Source organism: Phyllostomus discolor, chromosome 14, assembly GCF_004126475.2.
Source record: "Phyllostomus discolor isolate MPI-MPIP mPhyDis1 chromosome 14, mPhyDis1.pri.v3, whole genome shotgun sequence".
In the NCBI taxonomy this organism is placed as follows: Eukaryota; Metazoa; Chordata; class Mammalia; order Chiroptera; family Phyllostomidae; genus Phyllostomus; species Phyllostomus discolor.
The window spans coordinates 17,413,830-17,436,255 of NC_040916.2; the positions used below are offsets into that span (position 1 = coordinate 17,413,830).

The 22,426-nt window shown below is 59.8% G+C and overlaps 1 protein-coding gene across 1 annotated transcript in view; it reads right to left on the reverse strand.

Annotated features, from left to right (window-relative positions):
• Positions 1 to 273: 273 nt before the first annotated feature.
• The window catches only part of KIAA1614 (KIAA1614 ortholog), a 28,061-nt gene continuing 5,908 nt past the window's right edge, over positions 274 to 22,426 (reverse strand). Inside the window, exons 4-10 of the mRNA XM_036015533.1 lie at positions 19,066 to 19,212; positions 12,837 to 14,395; positions 10,904 to 11,030; positions 8,927 to 9,182; positions 5,367 to 5,494; positions 4,417 to 4,601; positions 274 to 1,478 (exon numbers count right to left, since the gene is read on the reverse strand). Of these exons, the coding sequence (XP_035871426.1) occupies positions 1,285 to 1,478; positions 4,417 to 4,601; positions 5,367 to 5,494; positions 8,927 to 9,182; positions 10,904 to 11,030; positions 12,837 to 14,395; positions 19,066 to 19,212 (2,596 nt within the window). The 3' untranslated portion in view covers positions 274 to 1,284. The remainder of the gene's footprint in view (positions 1,479 to 4,416; positions 4,602 to 5,366; positions 5,495 to 8,926; positions 9,183 to 10,903; positions 11,031 to 12,836; positions 14,396 to 19,065; positions 19,213 to 22,426) is intronic.

The following is a 22,426-nucleotide window of genomic DNA, read 5'->3' on the forward strand; positions in this document are numbered from 1 at the left end:
TAAAAAAAAGTTTATTAGCTTCATTCCATCTCCTGCTCATAAACGCACCTTGCCCAGGGCACCTCTCCCAGCCGGAATGGCTCTGGCGGTGTCTGCATCCACCCTGTCACCCCGATGCTGGGTGCCAACCCGCCTTCCCCTCTGACATGCCCAATGCAGCCCACTGCTGTGCCTGTGTCCTCCCTCTTCGCCCCCACCCCAGGCCCCAGCCTGTGGCTAGTGGAGGTCAAGTGAGCAAGCAAGCATCCAGACCAAAATACATGCAACTCAGAATAGGAGAAGCTTCAGATTTGCTTTTTAATAAATTAAAACTGACACATGGCCATCCACTCCCAGAGTCCTAACCCTTTAGGCAGTGTTCCAACCTAGAGAGGGCAAGCGACCAGGTGGGACAGCTCATCCCCATGGCCTGCTGGCCTAGCCACAGCTGCTGTCAGGGAGTCCGGGCAGAGAGCTGTGGCTGGGGACAGCCTGGCACTAGCTGCACCAAGTGTCCAAGCTCAACTGAAGGAAGACAGAGGACCTCGTGGCCAGGCTCTGGTCGCTGCAGCCTTGATCTGGGTAGGGCAGAGGGCAGGGCGGTGGGGATGGTCTGGCCCGTCTCACTAGCTGCAGCTGCGCTTCCCTGAAATTGGTCTGTTTCATTTTTTTCCTTCACCCTTATGTATCACTAAAAATTCTTAGTATTCTGGTTACCAGATGACATCTCCCAGATGTTCTCCCACCAGACCACACGTTCCAGTTTTGGGGTTGGAATATGTGGTCCGTGGCTGCAAGGCTGCTTCCCTGGGACACTTTGCCCATTTCTAGAGAAAGCGTGGAGGTGTGGCGTGGGAGCTGGGAGGAGCGGGACTGAAAAAGGCAGGTTCCGGGCCAATGTGGCCCAGCACTTTCTTTGGCTCTGGAGTGTGGGAGGCATGGGAACCCTTGCAGAGGAGTGGGATGGGACCCGGAGGTGAGGCGATGCTCGGGGGCCCACCAAATGGCCTGAGGAAACTCTCTCCTCCCCCTGCCAACAGAGGGGCAGGAAGCCACTGACACTGCCTTGGGCACAGGCACCCATCTCTTCCTTGTTCTGCATAAATTACATCCTTAAACAAAATATACAAATAGGCTCCTCCCCTCTTCCCCTGGAGGGGGTGGCAATCAGAGAAGCCTAGCCACAGCCGAGGGCATCCCATGCCACCCTGCCCTTCCAAGCAGCTTTGTGCATTCCCAGTCATCTGCCCTGGGGCGGTTCATGGCTTCCGACGGGGTGGCAGTGAGGAACAAGGCACCTCTGGGTCATCGCGGAGCAGGCCTCTGCCTCAGCACTCGGAGTGACAAGTTCTCTGCTTGGGCCAGGAGCTCCTTAATGTGAGCCAGTCCCAGCCCGGCAACCTTGGCCCCGTTCACCTCGAGGATCTCATCCCCCACCCCCAGCAGCCCCGAGTACAGCTTGGCGGTGCTTGCGTCGGCCATCTCTTGCACGTAGAAGCCTGCAGAGGAAAACGGGAGACTTCAACAAGTGCAATTAGGCCCATGCAGCTCTGGCATGCTGACCTGGGGGTGCTGTCTGCGGGGAGGCGGGGGCAGGTGCACTTCTGCACACACAGGCACATGCACACCCTCACTATTACCACTCAAAGCCACAGCTGGCTTTATATGTAGATACGATGTGCCCACCCCCGTGGTAGAACTTCGTATCTCCATCTCCCGTTGGAAAATGCCCCCAGTGCAAAGAATGCTTTCAGCTCTAATTATTCATAGATACCCAAGTGTGAATAAGCTAATCTTAGCTTTTTCTGAGATGAGCTTTGATTGTAGAATAGGGAGGAAAATAATGTCTAAAAATTAAGGAAAAGACCTGCGGGGTGCCTGGCGCTGTGCTAGGTGGCCCTCACAAACAAGATTCGCTGCTGCCCTCAAGTCGCTGGAGCGGGGGTGGCGGGAAGGCACCACTGCAGTAGCTGAGGTCCCGTCCAAGCCTGGTTTGCTCCGCAGAGTTGCCTAGTGCCAGCCCTGGCCCCCGTCTTCCTGGGATATGGTTCCTCATTTGGAATTTGGGGTCCTCTGGGCAAGAGCCCAGAAACATAAAAATCTTACCCTCCTATTTAAAACCCTGTGTGTCACTTTCCGCTTCTTCATACCCCTCCTCTCCGCTCCCCCCCCCCCCACCGCCCCCAGCCCCAACCCCCCCCCCCTCCAGAGGCCCTGCCTGGACAGCATGACCGTTCCTGAGTCTCTGAAGTGCAGCGTGAGCCTGGGGAGAACCCGATTCTCCCCTTTTCCCTGGTCCAACTGGGCCCTTAGGGCTGGCTAGGCCGAGTGTCCCTGGCCTCTCCTGGTCACACAGTGCAGGACAGTCTGGCGGAGGGAGCCCCTCTCACCACAACTTCTGCTCAAAACCTTTCAAACCCCTTCAGCTGCCTCCACCTGAGAGATCAGAGGAGGGGCAGGCTCTTCGGGGAAGGCTGAGGGAACACAGCCCTGGTTGCTGGAGGACTACAGGGGCGGGGGGGGCAGCTTGGGTGGCTGACAGCACCCGCAGAATTCATGGGGGCAGCGTAGCGCCACCTCAGCACCCTCCCTGCTCCCCAGCCAGGCTCCGCTGGCTCCCTCCACACTGAACGCCATGCACCACTCCCCACCTCCTCTTCCTAGAATCAGCTCCTTTAGAAGGACTCACTCAAGAGGGCACCTGGTCCCATTCCTCAGTCTCTGACTTGAAGCCATCTGACACACCTGGGACCGGTGGGAAGTCATATCTCTGGCCACTCAGCCCACCTTCTGGCCCTAACGCTCAAGCTTTTCAGGGCCCGTCCTCTGAAATTCGGTTTTCAATGTGCACTGAAATCTCCTCCAGGGCACCCGCAGCTTTGTAGCTCTGGGCTTAGCAACCCCGATCTTTGGGCACGTTCCCTGCCCCTGGTCGGTGCTTCTCAGCCACCCCGAGCCTTTTCTGCACCGGTGCCTCCCTCCCGACAAGGGACAGCTGCCGTCTCCACTGCACAGGCCTCTCTCGCAGCCCTCGCCCTGCCCTTGACCTCTTCTGTCTGGTGTTTGAACTGCTGGCCTCGCCTGTGTGCATGTTGGGAAAAGGCAGGTGAGGTGGGGAGGGATGGGGCCTACAGACATGGCTGCTGTACAGCGGGACGTGAGGTGGGGAGTGATGGGAAAACCCAAAAGAATGCAGCCAGAGCCAGGCGAGACACTGATGTCATGCCGGCAATTTGGGGGGAGACTCTGGGGTGGGTTTCACAACTGTAAGTCATGACAGAAGTATGACAGCGGGACTGCTTTTGTAGGTGTTTATTGTCTGCCGGACACGGCCTTTGTTAAGGGTGTGTGATCTCGATGTCGTACTAGGAGCTGTCGTCTCACACTTGTGTACAACTGGGTGTGATGGGCAGCAAGTCAGCACCTGCATCCTGACGTTCTGGCGTGGAATGCGAACCAACCCCAGCTCACAGCCCCTCTGAGGCCCAGGGAAAGGGACTCCTGGCTGCTGGAGGATGGCCTGTAGCACGGAGGCACCGCACCAGCCCTGTCGTGCATGCACGCATGCATGGGGATCTCTGTGATATCCAAGGCCAGCTGCAGCAGCAGGGGCAGGACACCCCCTGGGCAGGACAGGGGAGAGCTCTCACCAACCCAGGTGAGGGGTGCCCGGGGGAGCAGGCCAGGGCAGGGCCCAAGGGGCCCTTGGTGATTACAGGCCTCCGCCCATCAGAACTCCATGATGGGTAATGGGGGAGGGGCATGCACTCCCTGCACAGGGGCCTGAAGGGACTTTCGAGGAGGATGGGGGCACAGTACATGCCGGGTTGTGTGCGATCTCACACTGACGTGATCAGATCATGTGGGTCCCCCCGTCTGCAGTGCTGCTCCCCAAATACATCCTCTTTCTGAAGCGGAAAGGGCTTCTCTGTGTACGTCGTTGAATGCTCCCCCGACTCTCCCAGGGTCCGGGAGACAGGGTGCTTGTGAACACAACCCTCCGGAGCCAGCCCCCGGGGAGGGACCTGGACGCGCAGACAGGCGTGCCCAGACACACTCAGCGGCTGGAGGAGGGAGCCGTTTAAACACCGCAGCCACATCAAAGGGGTCGCCTCTCAGAGCCGGCAAGCACAAACAATGTCCCTCTGGCTCCCCAGTGAAAAGCTGGCCTCCGAGATTCTGATTTCAAGAATGCCAGCAGACAGCAGAGGGACAGTGGGGCCAAGCCTGCCAGGAGCCTCCAGGAGCCCCATTCCTTGACTCTTTAGAAAGAGCCCGTGTGGGGAGAGCTCCAGTCCTTTCCATAAGAGGCTCTTGGAGCCCAGAGCTCCGCTGCTCTGCCGAAGAGCAGAAAAAAGCCTCTGACCACAGCCAAAGGCACCTTGTGGTTTGCGAAGGTCCCGGGACTGTGGAGCCCAGAAAGCACAGGGAACCTACCTGAGTCCCGGCGCCCGTTCCCGGAGGCCACGCAGAAGCCGAAAGTGCCCTCTGGGGAGCGCTGTAGCTGCAGCTGGCTTGTGCCGTCTGGGAACACCTCCACCACTCGGCCCACGGTGCGGGCCAGCCTCGGGGCACTCACATCCTCCACGCTGAGCGCACGCTGGGGCGGGGCCTTGGCTAACCTGCAAGGGGACCGAGAGACGGAGTGAGGGCAAAGAGGGCAGCCCTGGGCTCAAGCCCCTGGTGTAAGGATGGTGTAAGGAGGACTGGGGCCTCTCCACAGTGTCACCAAAGGCTGGGGCTCCAGCTAAAGAGCTCGCCAGGCCTGAGCCTGGCGTGTTCCCACAGCCCCCAGAAGCTGCCCAGAGCCTGCTGCTCAACCAGGAGCCCCCCAGGTCGAGAGCATAGTTTTCCATCTTTTCAGGTGCAGAGACTTCTCTGAGACCCTGAGGAAGATATGATTTTACATAAAATTGCCAGGAGTTAACCGGCACCCTGAAGTCCCTCCATGGAGCTCCAGGTAAGAGAGGGTGCTCTGATGGAGCTCATCAGAGAGGGTGGGGCTTCTCCAGGCAGGATCACAGGTCAAGGGCCCCTTTTGGGGTCTCTGTCTCTGGATCTTTAATTTGGTCTTCAGCTCTCTGAACATTCTGGTTTCAAGATGTCATCAGACAGCAGAGGGATGGAGGAATTGAACTGTCCTACTGCACCCCTTCCAGCACCGCACACCTTCGCAGAGCTCCCATCCTTTGCATCACACAGGACACGCCTGATGAGGTGTGGGCTCCGTGATTTCTATGGCACCTGATGCTCAGGGAGTTGGCCTCCCTTTCTCCTAATGGGATCCCATTCAGGGCCCTGCTGCTGAGGCAAGGAGTTCAGCTTGTGGCTCCACTGTCCTTTCTGAGTTTTTCCTCCAAAGCACTTGCCCACTGGCTCACTCTTACCTGCCAGATTCACTGTGGTCCCCTGGCTCCCCTATCAGGTACAGGCTGGACCTGTCCACTTTGCCACTCAGCAGAGAATGGAGGTTCTGAAAGGAGGCGGCTTTCCGATGTTGGTGAGAGGGTGACACCTAGTGGTAAAGAGCCAATATTGCAGGTCAACCTGGCAAGGGGTTGACAGACTTGACCCCAACCACGAACCCGAGGGCCCTCTCTCAGAGTAACATAGCAGTTTTTGTCATTATTTCAAAGTGCTCAACAGGAATCATCATAATTTACTCAAGTAGTTGGGCAATCTGAAGCTCCAAGTTTGGGGGGAGGGGGTTTGTGCTGAAATAAAAATTTAGTGCGATAACACTAAGTATCTCACATATTAAGAAAATCTGATTTTCTTGATAAGAAAAAAGTGAAAGCAAATTAATTATAGAATAAGAAACACAGTTTTAGAGTTAAAATCTTAAATGTTGTTTTGTGATTCTTTTGTATCCCTTTTATGATCAGTTGCATTCAAATTTTTAAAATTAATTTTTATAGCATTCTTTTTTAAATGTTATTTATTTATTTTTAGAGAAGGAAGGGAGGGAGAAAGAGAGAGAGAGAGAAACATCAATGTGTGGTTGCTGGGAGCCGTGGCCTGCAACCCAGGCATGTGCCCTGACTGGGAATCGAACCTGAGACACTTTGGTTTGAAGCCCGAACTCAATTCACTGAGCTACGCCAGCCAGACACTCAAAATTTTTTATCTAAGTGTGCACCTTAAACCATCGTGACTAAAAAGGTGGAAAACAACAAAGTCCCCGGAGGAGCCCCCCCCCCCCCCCCCCCCGGCTCCCCCTGCCAGGTGAGGGTTCAGGCCACAGAGAAGTCAGAAGCCCTAGACCCGGTTGTAAGTGCTCGATCAGAGGCCGGAGTCACAGAGGATGTGCAGGGAAGCAGGAAGAGACTCCAGGGCCACCAGAGGAGCTGGCCCCCGAGGAAGGCTGGAAGCACACACTCTCCGGGTGCAGACAGAAGCAGGGTGCCCCAGGCAGAAGGAACAGCTGGTGCAAAGACACAGAGAGATGAGGGAAAGCAGGGCAGGCACCGGCCGCACTCATGGGCTGGGTGGCTAGGCCGCAGTGGCAATGGGGGATGGGCTGGAGGCGGGGTGGGGGGGGGGGCGGCACCAGGCCTGGAGGGGCCGTATATATATACGTCCTGCTAAGGGAGCTCTTGAGTGAGGCTCATCAGAGGAGTGATGAGATCTAATCTGTGTTCTCGAAACTGACCCAAGGAGGAGGCCATTCTGAAGGCGGGGGATGGGAATGGTAGGGACAGAGGCAGGGAGAGGGAGACTTTTAAGCAAATATTACCGGCACCTATTACATTTGGAGTCCATGCTCCGGAGCAATAAGGCATATTATCCAGAAACTTAAGCGGCGGGTAGGGGGCGCGTGCTGATTTGTATCGGAGGTTGAGAAGGCTTCCTGGGAGAAGTCGAGTTTGACGCAGACCTGAAGGCCAGGCAGGAGTTCCCTGTGGGGGTCAGCCTCCCAGGTGTAGGTTCGAAGGTAAGAAGCCACAGCCAGGGGAGGATGTGGGCGCAGCCGGCGCGGCCGGGCGGCCGGGCGTGAGAACAGGGCCGCTGCCCGCACAGGGAGGCACCGAGCAAACCAGCCGCCGCAGCACCCGCCCCCCTCCCACCCACACACTCCGCGGCACAACAGGCTAACAGGAAGTCGTTCACCCTGAGCGAAGTCACGAATATTTTGGGGTGAGACGGGTTCTTCTTTTATCTTTTTTTTTCCAGTTCTTGATTTCCGCTGCTCGGCCCGCCCCGCACCTGCTCCCACCCTTTCTCGCCAGCTCACGTTCTGTCCTCGCCCCCTCGGCTCACGTCGCCCTCGGCGCCTCTCCTACCCTGGCATCGCTGTCGCTTCCCCGGGGGGGTTTGCAGAGACCCAGCGCTGAGGGCAGCGCACCAGGCGCCTGGCTCAGACACACAGGGGCCAAATGTAACCGTCTGGGGAAGGAAGGTCAGCCTGGAGCGTGGTGCGGCTCCAGGCTCCTCTTCCCAGCTTGTGGCAGACCTGCTTTGCCTTCCATTCATTCATCCAGCAAATACTGTTTTCAAACCCTCATCTGAGGATAGGTTTAATGATTTGAGGCGGGGGGGGGGGGGGGGCCGGCTGCAATCAGTTGCCTCCGGTATGTGCCCCAACCAGGGAGTAAACCCTGCAGTCTAGGTACGTGCCCTGACTAGGAACTGAACCCACGACCTTTTGGCAAACAGGATGACACTCCCCAACCAAGTGAGCCACTCGGTCGGGGGCATCCAGCAAATACTGAGCGCCGACCGCATACCAGGTAGTGTTCCTGGTATCAGGCTGAAATGGGATTTTCATTCAGCCTGAAAATGAAAGGCTCCAATACCCCAAACCGCTATCACCTGCTCCCTTCTGCCCAGGGAAGGGAACAGGGACTAGAAGAACGCGCATAGGACCTGGAAGCGCCTGGAACAGTGCAGGGTTTTTAGGAACCCAGCTGAGAGTCAGCGAGCAGCTGTCGGTTCATCCTCCAGCACGCGGGGAGAGGGAACTCGGCAGGGCTGGCTGCACCACTCCCTCCCTCCCTCCCTCCCTCCCTCCCTCCCCCCCTCACCCACCGTGCATGATGTCTACTATCCTCACCCTTGTGCCAAATACTGGGAGTGTAAAGATCAAATGGAGTTCCTTCAGAAAAGTCACACTCCACTGGGAGGAGACAAACAAAAGCCAATTAAAGTGCTAAGTGCAAATCCCAGCCAGGAGGGAAGGCCGGGGTGAGATGGAGACACGGGGCAGAGGGTGCCCACCCTCGCCCCACCCCCAGCGGCCCCAGCTCAGCCCAGGGAGGGTAGGGAGTGGCCGCCTGGAGGAGGCAATGGCTGATGGGTCCACAGATGAGCAGCCATTAGCAGGCAGAGAAGGTGGGAGAAACATTTCACAGGAAAGTTCGAAGTCAGACGGTGTGTGGCCTTCATTACGGAATTTCAAGGTCAAGGGCAACTGGGACTGAGTGTTCGAAGGAGAGTGGTGACAGATGAAAGCAGTCAGATCACAGAAACCCTGTGGCGATGTCCTGAGGGTGATCAGGGACCACTGGCCTCCGTTCAGCAAGGGAGCGGCAAGGCCAGGTTTGCGAGTCAGAAGGCCCGCTCCGGGAGCCAGTGAGAAGGTCTGGAGGTAACCCAGGTGTGAGGTGGTTTGTGCCACACTAAGGGGCACGTGGCCATGAAGAGGGTTCTAGAACGACCAGGCAGTAGACAGACTCCAGGTCTTGGCCAAGGTGGCAGAGTTGAGGGAGGGGAGAAGGAGGAGTCTAGGGTGAGCCCAGGCCAGGCAGCTGTGGCAGGCAGGGGTTGGGGGGATGGAAGTGTGGGATGCTGCACCCCCACTGTGACCAACGGTGGGAGGCTGGGAGCCTCCCCTTCTCCCCCTGGGCCTCCTCGGGCTGCCTCCTTGGGCTGCCTCCTCAGTGCTCCGTTTCTCCTTTGGTCCCAACGGCAGCCCCACACAGCCTTGGCCTGGGCACTCAGGACTCACCAGACGCAGGGACTGTAACGATGGGGCTCTCTTCACTTTGGGGGTGCTGGCGTGGGGAGCCAGGCCAGGCGCAGGGGGCTGCAGCTGCTCCACACTGTAGCTGCGGGACTTGCCAAGCTTGGGCCGCGAGCCCTGGCCCAGGGCCAGGAAGAACTTCTTCAGCCCCAGGGTGGCGATGCTGCCGCTGGTTTTCTTGTTCCTGTCGGAAGGGGCAGCTGAGGACAGGCCTGGTCCTGCATGGACCCCCGGTAGTGCCCTGAAATGCAAGGGTGGATGTGAGGTGGGGGGCGGGGGCCGGGGGAGGCAGGGGGTGGACTGCACCTCGGGGTCCTGTGGGCCCCAGCGGGCCAACACCAGCGCCTGGTGGAGGGAGAGACAGCCCGGCTGCAGAGAGACAGGCCGGGTGGGCTTCTGCGGGGTGCTCCGCTTGGGGAGCTTTCAGGAAGGACAGCTCGGACGGGACCCTCGGCGTCACACTCAGCTGCGGGTTCACCCAATCACTCGTTCATCTGCTATGCCTTAAGAACCTCTCCCGGGCCTCTCCTAGGCACTGGGACATGTGGCAAATGACCCGGGTAAGTAAGTGGTAACAGACAGACAAAATCCTTACTCTCAGGGGCGTGTAAACAGCAGACCAGGAAACAGAGGAGAGAAACCAGCAGCGGCTGCTGAGCAGGGTGAAGCAGGCAGTGACGGGATGGCCAGGGACGGCCTCTCGGAGGAGGCGATATGTGAGCTGGGGGCTGGGTGGCAAGAAGTCAGTCCCACGGAGCCCAGGAGCCCAGGGGTGAGAGTTCCGGGGAGGAGACACGCCGGCAACAATGCTCCAGGGAGGGAAGGGCTCGGGGGTGGGGCTGGAGGACGGAGTGGGGCCAGGCGGCTAGGACTCGGCCATCGGCCATTGGAAGCAAGGGGGAGGCGGCGCCAGGTGAGGTCAGGCAGGCAGGCCGGGGCGGGATGACGCTGAGCACATAAGTCGAGGCAAGGGGCCTGAACTCTACTCCAAGTGAAAGGAAAAACCATGAGGGGTTCCAGGCAGGGGAAATGGCACCCTTTAATTCAAGGTTTCCAGAGCTACCCTTGGCCACTGTGCGGAGGGGGACCTGGAGGGGGCGGGGAGGAAGGCCGAGAGCGGCAGGGCTGTCTGAGCTGCACAGGACGAAGGCAGCTGAGACCAGGAGAAACACCATGCGGGTGTCTCTGGAGCTGGAGAGGACCAGCCAGGGGGCTGGAGTCAGAGAGACAGAAGAGGGAGAAGCCAAGAGGACCCCCAGATCCGGGGTGCGGGCGCTATGGGGCAGGCGGTGGTGTGCACGCTTCAGGGAGGACCCACGTGGGGGAAGCAGCTTTGGTCGGAGTGGAGGAGAATTGCACTGGGCCCTCAGGCTCCCTAGTGGGCACGTCAGGAGGGGGAAGTGGATGCACAGGTCTGGGGTTCTGGGAGCACGCAGGGCTGGGGATGGAGACCTGGCTGGTGGGGGCACATGAAGCCTTGGGTCACACACGTCACCAGGAGTGGTGCACAGCAGGGACGAGGAGGTCTCCGCTAGAGGACTTGCTCGCCACGGCTTCGAGGCCCCAGAGCAAGGACTGGAGACGGCGCGCTACAGAAAGAATGCACATGTGAATGCCAGGCTGTCTCCCAGCCCAGTGCCAGGAGCGAGTCTCCCCTCGGACAGACTGCCCTGTCCTGGGGCCTGTGAGGGCTGGGACTGGCCGGCCGGCTGGCTGGGCCCAGCACAGCACCTGGAGCTGAGGCCGTTGGGTGAATGTTCTGTGAGTGAATAATCAAGTACGTTGGACTGGGAGTGATGGGGGGAGGAGCATGGGGCTGCCAGGCTCGGGCGTAAATATGAGAGCCTTCCAAGGGCTCACTGAGGTGAGTCACACTACCACTCCAGGGGGCTCTTTTTTCACTTAGCACCCTGGGCCCCCCACCTCCTACGGTCAGGGCTCACCCTTGCTCCTGTCACTCACCAGGACGACACGTGGCCCTCGGAATGGGACTCTGTGCTCTGCAGGCCTCCCGCAGGTTCCTGGCTGGACTCCGGCTCCTCTAAGGCTAGGGAGAAGGTGACGCCCGTGGAGCTGACGGTGCCGGCACCTGCAGAGGCGAGAAAAGTCCTGGAGTCCCCCTACAACAGACCCATCCCCACAGGGGAGGGGACATGGCCAACCCGGAGGCAGGAGCGCCAGAGGAAGCTGGAGAGATGCCCCGAGAGTGGCGGCGGCCGTGGGGAGACCCACGAAGAAGGGACAGGGTACTCTCTCCTGCTGTCACTCCAGCACCCCCGGCACCACCCCTGGTACACAGATGATTAATTAAATGTTAAACGAGGGGCTGCCTGTGACAAGTCATGTCCCATGACTTGCCCCATATCTCATGAGACATAGGTGGGAGCAGGGAGATTTTTGTATTCCTAGGGCCTTGGTGATATGCTAGGCAATGAGTTAAACCCTCCCCTGGGATTTCGTCATGAGTTCCTAGGAGACAGGTTCGACAATTACCCTCGGGTTACAGTGGAGGAGCCTGCAGGGCAGAGCGGGTACGTGACAAGCCCAGGGAGTCCTGGCTAATGGGAAGAGGCGCCCCACCTGGGCCTCTGCTCCAGGCCCCAAAGAGGTAAAGGTCGGGCTGCCCAGAAAGGTCAGCAGCTCTCAGAATAGACGCCCCACAGGAAGTGGTTAGGGGCGGCCGGCCACCAGCCTAGAGCCCACCAGGGAAGGAAACCACACCTTAGCACGGGTGGCGGGAGCTGAGGGTGGGGCCTGCTTCCTCGAGGTTCACGTGAGCGAGGGAGGGAGAGGGAGAACGTGTGTGTGTGTGTGTGTGTGTGCGCGCGCAGTGGAGGGGGCAGCCAGCACACCGGGGCGGGCACAGTCTTGGCGCCCACATCCTCGGTAGGCTCAGTGTGGCCCGTGGTCCGTCTGCCCTCTCCTCCTCCACCGTTTCCTCGCCCTGGGTCCCTCCAGAGCCAGCCCAGGCCCGGCGCTGCCAGGGCTGCGGGCACCCTAAAGCAGGCCATGTGGGGTGGGCCTGTTCTGCCTAAAAGTGAGTGGTGGCTGAGCTGGTCACTTCAGCTTACAACATACAACATCGAGGCTCAGAGCTAAGGCTGCTGGTGCCCAGGATTTGCCCACGATATGAGGACCCCATCCAAGGGCGGAGGTGAGAGCCTACATCCTTTGCCCGCTGAAACACAGCAGCCTGCCCAGCAGGGCCGGGAGTCCGGGAGGGCTCAGGTGCCAAGGAGCAACCCCAGCACCCCTTGTGAGAGCTTCACCTGCTGGTCACTGTGTCCTTGGGACAGCATGTCTGTGGAGGTGCTGACCAGCAAGTGAAACTCTTACAAGAAGGTCTCAAGGGCAGGCCTCCTGCTGAATCAATTCGCTTGTGCATTCACTCCCCACAGTGTCTAGTGTGGTGCCTGGCCTGTACCAGGCGGTTAGTCAATACTGAATGACTGAGTGAGTGAGTGAATGAAATAAAGACACTGAAGGGGCATCTGGGCAAACAGTAGACCCTGGAGCTGCTGCCCCTCCCTGCGCTGTGGGTGGTGAAACTCCCTCGCAGCCCAGGCCTCCAGGGGTCACACAGCTTGGAGCTGCTACAGCCCAGGCCCTCAGGACTCCCGGAGGTCAGAGGAATCAGCACCGCTTCCCCACTCTGCCTCCCCAGCGGGAGCTGGCTGACCCACCTCCGGGCTGATGTTGAACCCGGTACCCCACCCACAAACCCAGCCAGCTTTCTGACACCTGCCCTTGACCTGGGGGGCTCCATGGGGCAGCCGGGAATGGTGCGTGGCTATGTCATCTCTGAAGATGAGCAGTGAGACAAGGGTGTGTGAGGCCACAGACTTGGCCTGGAGTCTCGGCTCCGGGGCTGCCCCAGACCAGGGCAGTCTCTTACCGTCTCTGCAGTCCTCCAGGGCTGCCTCGGGCTCCTGGCGGCCGGCGCCCTTCTCTGCCCTGCCGTCCAGGGTGGCGCCTCCCCCAGGCTCCTGCAGCCCCCCAGGTTCCTGGCTCTTGTAGTTGGTGGTGGAGAGAGCCAGCAGGGGGTGCCTGGCTTGGGGGCTGCAGGGCTGGGTCTGCGGGGCGGGGAGCTCACAGGTCCTGGGAACTACACTTCCCGAAGGGGCCAGCGGGGGCTCCACAGGCGCTCCCGGGTCACCTGGCCTTCGGGGTGCTTTCCTGTGAGCCCCAGGTGAGGTGGTTTTCCTGGAAGGAGGAGGAGTTGGCACCCAGCCTTCAGGGGAAAGGGGAGTGGTTGGTTGCTGGGCCTGGCGTGGGGTCGAGGGCTCTGCATGATTGTGTGGCAGGGAGACAGTTTTCGGAGACTCGTGGCTTTCCCTCCCGGGCTCTTGTCTGTCTGGCCCCGAGGATGCCAGCTTCACCAACGAGGCTGCAGCACAGGCGGTCCTGCACCGAGCCCCGGAATCCACAGGGCGAGCCCCAGGATTTCCCAGTTCTGGTCCGGGCTGCCCCAGGGGCCCCAGGGAGGCCCTCTCGGGTCCCTGCACAGGAGGCTTGGACAAAGGGTCCTCTCTGGGGAACAGAGTCCCCTCAGGCGTGTGTCCTCTGACTTCTTTCACCGCATCTGAACCCTCCAGGAGATCAACCCCAGGCTGGGAGTGCGGGGTCCGAGGGCTCCCATGTGCCTCCGTCTCAGCCTTCCGGAAGCACCTGTGGCCCCCACGCGGCCTGGAGCCGCGCGGCCGGGGGCAGCTGCCTTGGGCCGGGCCGCGGGCCCTGCCGGGCTGAGAGGTGCCAGCGTCCTCGCTGTCGGTCCTGCAGCTGTCCGAGGTGTCCGTGCTGTCCAGGGCGGAGTCCGCCTCCTCCTGGCGCGCAGAGCCGATGTGTGTCTCCCGAATCCGCTCTGTGCGGAGGCCCTGCTGCGCGGAGAGGAGCCTGAGGGGGGCGCTCAGGCCCCGAGAGCCTATCAGGGGCTCTGCCCCCTCGCCCTCCAGCACAGAGGCAGCCTCGCGCTCCTGGGGCACCCTGGGGCCCGGGGCTGCCTTCTCCGGGGCAGGGCGTCGGTCCTCAATGCAGCTGCCACAGGCTCGACAGGTCCTCTCACCGCCCCGAGTGGGCGGTGGCGCCGGGAAGGCCCTCCGGTCCAGGTGGCCCACAAGCCAGTGCAGAGCCTCGTCTCCAGCATCCCTACGCCGGACGCCCCCCGCGATGTAGTCGGCAAGTTCGGGCTTGGAGCGCAGGGGGCCTTGGTCTGCCGTCTGCAGCGCGGGGCTCAGCCCCTGGCGCTGGCGCTGCTGCAGCCGGTCCAGGTAGCGGGACTCGGCGTCGCGGGCGGACTCGTCCTCAAAGCGGACGTGGGACGGGGAGGGGCCCCGCTTCGGCCACTGCCCGCTGCTGGACTCCCCGCTGGAGGAGTCGCTCGTGCTTCCGTTCTGGAGGTTGTCTCTGCAGGCAAAGGGCAGGCTCCGGTCCAGGGCTGGGTCCCTCGCGCCATCTCTGATGGGAGACGGGAGAGAGGTCACAGGCAGAAGTGAGGAGGGAGGTACCCTGGGGTATTCCGTGGTGACTACAACCCCAAAGTTACCCCAAATCCGGTCTCTAGGGAGTCGGGCAAACCAGACTAGCTTCTAGTCCATCCCGATACTGAACAAAATCAGTGCTAAAACAAAATCAACAGGACCTTCTTTATTGTGACTTTCCCTGTGTTTCCGGCTCGGCCTGAGCGAAGGTGAAACATTATTAAACTCGGGATTATACAGAAAGATGACACCCAAGTCCTCGTGCGCATGCGCGTGGGCGGAAGACGACACGAGCCGCCGCCTCGGCATCTGGTGGTGACGCACTGTTGCAATGCTCTGTCTGCTGTAAAGGTGTGATGGGAAGCGTGTGCTCTGGAGTCTCTACAGGCACTGTGTGGGTCTGAAGTTGGGGTTTCTTGCTCTCGCTCCGGGTTCCCAATCATCTTGCTGAGACCAGATTAGACAGCGTGACATGGGTGCTCCGGGCACCCCGTCTTGTCTGTCCCTACACCCCTGCCTCGTGCCTGCCCCACCCGGCCCCTCACCAACACCGTTGTCCTGAAAAGCGGAGACGAGAATTACTGTGCTCAGAAAGGTCTTCTCTCCACCTTCTGTCATCAGCCTTTGCTCTGGGAGACCCTGGCCTGGCGGTCAAGTCCTGCTCGGCTCCAGAAAACACCCCCGCACAGCTCAACCCTGCCCCTGGGGCTGGGTCCCCTGACCACAGGCAGTTCCATCTGTGTGCCCCAGGAGGACTGCAAGCCTTCAAGATGGTATCTGAGCCACTGTGTTCCAGAGAGAGACCTCCCACCGCCCAGGACACAGAACACAGATAAAAAAACTGCCCAGGACTCAGATACCCAGGACACAGATAAAGAAGCACCAGTCTGCGGACGAAAGAATGCTGGGAAATCACCGGGCTTCAGCTTTTATCTGATTAACCTTTTTTCCTGAATTCCAGATCCCCTACATACACTTTTTACCCTTGAAATTCCAAGTCCCTTCCCTACACTTGTTTCCTCCTTATAAAAAGGCTGGCTTGAAAGGAAGTGTAGGACGGTCTGTTGGGGCACAAACCCGCCGTCTTCTCCGATCGCTGCCCTCTGGGTAAAGCGCCCTCGAAGACTCCATCCCTGTCTCTGCTCGTTGGTCCTGGTGGTGACAGGCAGCACGAATGCCGGCTTTTCCGGTTTCAGGACCAACCATCTAGGTGTGCCTGTCCCCAGACGGCAAGAGTGTGTGCTTCCAGGAGCTGCTCGGTATCTATGATGATTGTTTCCAGAAAAATGCAGCTGCTGCTACCTCTGCACCTCCTGGAACAGCCTGCCTGTCTGTTCGGGCTTGCCCCAGCCGCCTCCACCAGCGCTAGGATTAGGAAGGCCTTCTGGCGACAGCTCCGCCTGCCCCCAGCCCTCCGTCACCGTTCACCAAACGGCTCTTTGGAAGGAGTGATGCCCCTGGGCTGGGGGCTGGGGGCTGGGTCAGGGGAGGCTCCTGCATCTCACTGAGGCCCAGGGCCTGTGTGCCATCTCCGTGTTAACTCAGCATGGCTCTCCGGGGTGATCTGACAAGCGTAACCTTTAGAAGCATCTGTAGCCAGCCATCTGGCGTTGATTTTCAGCTCTCCTCTCTGAGGATTCACCAAGCGCTGCCAAGTCAAAGTAATTCTTTTCTGGACACAGCAGCTGCGAAAGTGGGTCACCTTGCATTTCCATAGCGTTTCGACAGCTGGGCAGAGGGGAGCCTGTTTTAAGGTTAGTGATCGGGGCTGTCGTGAGCTGCTGACGTGACTCAGGGAACAGGGAGCGCCCAAGGGTACACTTACACAGTCGAGTCTGTTTTGCAGAAAGACTCGCCTCTTTTGAGGCTACTCAACCCACACAACCTATACACCTTTGGGAAGTGGAACAGGAGGGTTCCATGGAAGTCTAAGGCGCTGGGCCCCATACGTGTGCAGAGAAAGAATAGTTAAGTGGCTTCAGAGAAGCCATGGCTGTTCATAACCAGTGCCCTGCAGCCAGAGGAGGGCCGGGCACGTCCTGTGGCAATAAAAGGGCAGCCTGTGTGGCACCTGCTGCCTGGGTACGGGGGCTCCTGAGCCCTCCGCCTAAGAGTCACTCTGACACTGAACAAAGAGGCAGGCCTCAGCCCTCTGCTGGCGCTGGGGTCACCTCAGTGGTGCTGTGAGGGCCCCCAGTCTCTCATGAGTGGGCTCAGCACCCTCCACCAAAGAGTGAGTGGTCCAGTTCCATGAGGATCCTCGTTCCTTCTAGTGCCACATGGTGAGGAAAACCGGCAGGCTGTGCATGCCCACCATGCCAAGGAAGCCCCGGGCCTGGTCAGCTGCACAGAGGGCGCTGCTCAGGCCTGGCGCAATCTGGCGCGGGCCAGCATCTCACCTCAGGCCCAGGTACCACGAGCTCCGGGGGGTGAACTCCACGTGTCAGTGGTTCCTTGCGGTGCACTTGTACATGGAATAGTCACAGTGATGGTGGCGGGGTGTCACTTGGGGGCAGCCACATAGGCAAAGGGCTGGTTTAAATGTCTCTGAACTTGGTCCTTCCCTGTCTCCTCGTCCCTGATGTGCTCACACTCACCCACAGCTCCAGCACCATGACAACAGGGTAATGGCCGATACAGATCCCATAGCCAACGGCCCGACAAGCACCTCCAGGGGGTGTTCCGTGGACGACCCCCCACCGCAGTCTGACCCTGCACCTGGGCTTCCCCCCTCGGCTCAGGCCCCGCCAGACCTTCAGACACTGGGTCAGAACCCTGGGCTCTGTCCCGGATGCCTCCCCTCTCCCGCTTCCTGTGTCTAGTTCATCACAGTAGTCCCCTTATCTGGGGGTTCGTCCTCTGTGGGTTCAGTTACCTGCGGTCAACAGCGGTCTGAAAATATTAATGGGAAATTCCAGAAATAAAGAAGTCATTAGTTTTAAATGGCATGCCACCCGAGTTCTGTGATGGAATCTCGCACGGTCCCCCTCTGTCCCAACGGGAACGTGAATCATCCCTTTGTCTAGTGTCTCCACACTGCCGGTGCTCCCCGCCCCTCGGCCGCTCCGTAGCGCCCATCCTGGCTATCAGATCACTTGCGTGGCGTCTCAGCGCTGGTGTTCAAGGGCCCCTTGTTTTGCATAATAAAGCACAAGAGTAGTGGCCGTGACGATTCAGATATAACAAAGAGAAGCCGCGATGTGCTTCCTTAAGAAAAAAGTTATGCGTGTGTAGAATAAACATAGTATATACAGCAGGGGAGTCAAACTCATTTTCACTGGGGGCCACATCAGTCTCAAGGTTGCTTTTCAAAGGGCTGAATGCAATTTTCGGACTGTGTAAATGTAACTACTCCTTAACGAGGGGCAAGGAGCTCGGTGCTGCCGCCGGGCAGAAACAAGGTGCCGGGCTGGTAAAACAAGGTGGAGGGCCGGATTCGGCCTGCGGGCCTTGTGTTTGCTGCCTGTGATATACATGCAGGGTTCAGTACTACCTGTGGTTTCAGGCACCCACTGGGCACCTTGGAACACACCCCTGTGGACAAGGGGACCACTGCAAAGAATTACTTTTAAGAGGTGATACTCATAGAGCACTCACTATGTGCCAGGAGCTACTCTGAACACTTTACATACATTCGAGAATGCACATAACCCTCCCCACAACCCGGTAAGACAGACACCAACATAATCCCCATTCTGCAGATGAGGAAACTAAGGCACTGAGACCTCCCCAAAGGCACACAGCTAATAGTAAGTGGCAGAGCCAGAATTCAGCCCAGTGGCCTTGTTCCAGAGTCTCTCAACCACTTCTCTGCTGCCTCATTAAACCTGCTCACGTCTGGCCGTCAGCACTCTCCTGTCCCCAAACCCCCCAAACCCCAAACCCCCCAAACCTTCCCCCAGTCACATCATGCCAGGACCAGGCTTGGCCCCCTCACTGCCCCCAGAACCCCGGATCCAACACACCCTGGAAGCGAGCATGGCTTTACTGAAACGCAAAGGTGGTCACGCCACCCACCAGCTTAAAAACCCCTCTGTGGTGCCCCGCCACTGTGAGAGACACGCCAGGCCTGGAGGCCCCTGCGGCTGGCCCCCACGGCCGGCTGGCAGGGAGCCCCCTGGCCCTGGCACCATGCACCCAGCATGCCCGCAGGCCCCAGCCTGGCCAAGCTCCTGAGCATCGGGCTTCTGCTCATGGTTCCTGCCCTGGGATGCTCACCCCACCCCCCTCATCTCTCCGGTGAACATCGACGTCTCCTTTAAGACCCAGTACAGAAGCCACCTCCTCTCGAGTCTCCCCTGTCCTTCCCACGTGGAGCTACAGGTTTTCTGCCTTCCACACGTGTCTTTCTCCTCCTACACCACAGTCCACAGAATCACGCCGATCCGTTTGCCAGCCTTTCTCCCCGGAGACGGCGACCTCTGTCTCCCCGGGGAGCTCGGATTATGTTTCATTCACCTTTGGGTCCTCAATGCCTGGCGCTCAGTAGACCCTCGGTGACGCCATGCTGAGCAACTACGTGAACTACAGCAAGCGCCTGACGAGGGGAACACACACACACAGGCCGACAGAAGGGAGGGCGAGCAGAGGCATCTTGGCCGGGCCTCAGGTCTTCCCTCCGGCCCGCCTGGCCCAGGCCCCACTCACCGGCGGCCCTGGTCGGCGGTGGGCACGATATCGTGGCTGGCACGGAGGGGCCGGGTCCTGGCCTTCATGCGGGCACGCTGCGGCAGGTGCTTGGCTTCCTCGTGCTTGGGGCTCCTCGGCACGGGCTCCGGCTGGGGTCCAAAGGTCCTGCAGGGTAGCACACGGGCCACAGTGGGAGGGGGAGGGATTAGGAGAAAATAGCACGGATTAGGAGGGCTTTAACAGTGTCCAGCACAGATATGCCCGAAAAAACCAGCATGCGTGGCCTTCCTCGTCCAGCCCCACGGAGGGCACCCGGCCTAGGGCCCGGGGAGCGGCCCCGAGCTACTCCAGATGGGGCTGCAGAGGCTGGCCCAGGTTGGATATCTGCTCAGGGGCCGGAGGCAGAGACCCCGGGGCATCTAGAAAAGGGTAGGGGAGTCTCCAGATTATCCTATTGTTCCTTCCCTGGGCAGACAGCCGGCGTTATCGGGGGCGGGGGAGGACAGGGCCTGGGTAGTCGGGCTGGGCCTGTGCCCAGCCAGATGGTCTTTATGCGCATCACCTCCCTCCCTCCTTCCGTGTCTCTGCACCCACACGCACCCTCTCCGGCCGCCCAGCGCCGCCCCGGGCTCCCCCACAGGCACAAGGACTCAGGGCTCTGCCCAGTGCGGCTTCTGTGCCTTGGGGGAGCGACATTTTTACGGGTTCCGGTGCTTTCCTGCCTCACTCCCCACCCAGGCCCATCAGGCATCTGTCGAGGGCTGAGGGAAATTACGCTGGACCCACACCAAGCCAGCAAATGGCTCGATTTTCATCATAATAAGGGTCCTCACCAGCCCTCGCCACCTACACATGGGCTGCCTCCCCCCGCCCGTCCAGAGCTGCGGAAAATGACAGCAGCCCCTTCTCGGCGCTGTCTCCCAGACGGTGACACACAGCCAGCGCTGGGCCACAGCGGAAACAGCATCCCCACCACCCCCTGCTGGTACAATGCTTCCCGCCGTGGAGCTCGTGCTCCCAGCCACGCTGGCCGGGGGCAGGTGTGCTCTCCATTTGACAGAGGAGGGTGCTCCGGAGCAGGGAGGCGGGCTGGGCAGTGGCTCAAGGCTGAACTTCAGTGGAGGGCAGGGCAGACAACAGCCAGCCCGCTGCCTCCAGCACCCTCCCCACATCCTCCGTCCCCTCTCCTTTCTGGGTCCCAGGGCAGGCCGAGGGTGTTTGTGGCTAGAGTCATACATGCTCTTGGATGTGACTTCAGCACCCCCAAGGCTGTGCCTGTCCTCACCGGGCCAGGGGTTGGGGAGGCGTCCACAGGTAGAAAGCTCAGACAGGGAGGGGCCCAGCAGGATCTAGGTCTCAGCCTATCCCATTCCTTCCCACCCCACGTGTAACCTGGAGAAATGGGCCTCGTGCTGATAGGGGAAAGGCACCAAGGCGTTTCCTAGATGACAAGTGACAAAATATGTGAGTGGCACAACTCTGAGGCCTCCCTGGGGCATCCTTAGATAACTCTGGGCAGTCTAGTCTTTCTTTCTTTCTCTCTTTCTTTCTTTCTTTCTTTCTTTCTTTCTTTCTTTCTTTCTTTCTTCTTTCTCTTTCTTCCTCTCTCTCTCTCTCTCTTTCCTTCCTTCCTTCTTCCTTCCTTCCTCCTTCCTTCTTTCTCTCTCTCTCTCTTCTCTCCTCCCTCCCTCCCTTCCTTCCTTCTTCTCTTTCTTTCCTTTCTTCTTTCCTTCTTCCTCTCACTACTTGTACCTAGCCCTGCTTTGGGGACCAGGGAAAAGAAAAAAGAACTGCTAGAATAAAGGCACCATCTGTGCCCCCGATCCCTGGCAGGGCCCGGGCACAGTTCTGGAACAGAAGGGCTGACTGGAGGGCTGTGAGAGCGAGTCTCCAGGCCTGCTGCCCTGGGAAGCCTCCTTTGGCAGGAGAGGCCTCCCTCCGCACAGCTTCCCGAGCAGGCGGCCCCTCCGAGGCACTGCCGAGAGCAGCTCTGCTCCCTGGGGCTCCTGCTCCGGCAGCGGAGATAATGAGGTTACCAGCCCGGAGAGCCGCCCCTGCAGCTGCGGGCCTCTGGCTGCCAGCCTGCACACTCGGAGCCTTCCGGTGACAGCTGCGGCTCCCTGGCTGTCGGAGGGCATTTGTCACAAGACCTGGTGGGCAGGCAGGAGGGCCCCAGGCAGCTGGCCAGATGCTGCCAAGATCGGCCTTGCCCCAGGTTTCCAAGCCATTTTCCAGCTTTGCTATTTCCTTTCTCTCCCTCAGATTGGAGCTGTTGATTTTTTTTTTCCATCAGCTGCCCTGCTTTGGTTCCTGGCACACAAAGCTGGTTTCTCCACTGATTAGAAAAGCAGGGCTTTGGGGGCGCCTGGAGGCATCCATGCACTAACACACTGAGCAAGGTGGAGGTGGCAGTCACCTTCACACACGGCAGCAAGGTCAGCAGGACGGGCAGCTCCTAGTCATGCAGCACGCTGGAGGGAGCAGGCGCTGACCCGCTGGGGGGGAAGGTGGTCGTTCTCCCCAGGCCGAGGCAAGCAGGTGGGATAGTGTGGGGTGGCCAGCCTGTCCCAGCCTCGCTGCCCAACTCCTATCGCCACATCATGCTGGTCCACCCCAGGGCCACCAACCCCAGCACACAGGCTGGGTCGGACACTTCCATCCGAGGGAGCCTTTCCGGTCTAGTCTGAGCCCGGCCCCTGCCGAGGGCACACAGCCCTGGAGCCAAACCCTTCCCATCGTGGACCGTGGCCCACAATCCCACTCTCACAATTCCTCGGGAGGGGTCTGGGAGGGCTGGGGCAGAGGGTGCGTGGCTAGGTAAAGGCAGTTCTGCCCAAGAATAGACAGCTTTTGCCACTTTCTTGAAAACCTGCACATCTGGGGCTCAGCGGGTAGGGCACAGGGATCAAGTGGCCGAGTGCTTTTCTCCCTGGGCCTCAGTTTCCCCATGTGTAGACAGTGGGAGTTGAACAGGGGAGGGGACTCGCTACCCTGGGAGTGTGAGTGTGAGCCCCGGCGAGTCTGGGGCTCCCGAAGGTGGGGTGGGGGGACTCTGACGTTCTCTCCCCGGGGGTTCGCACCACAGATGTTTGGCTCTCAGAGACCTAACTGTTAGGGACAAATGGAAACCCACGTGAGCCTTCCGCCCCTCCCTGCGCCCCTCCAACCACCAGTGTCCTACGCTGCTGCTTCCCAAGGACAAAGCGCAGCAGGTGGCCCCCTCCCCTCCGGTCTGTCCGTCCAGACCAGCTTCCTGGCGGAGGCACGGGGGTGGGGGGGAGGAGGGCTGAGATCTCAGGTCAGGACGACCACCAACGCTCTCCCAGCCGGGGCGCAGCGGGGCCGGGGGGTGCCAGCGGGCCAGGCCGGAGCGGCCTCC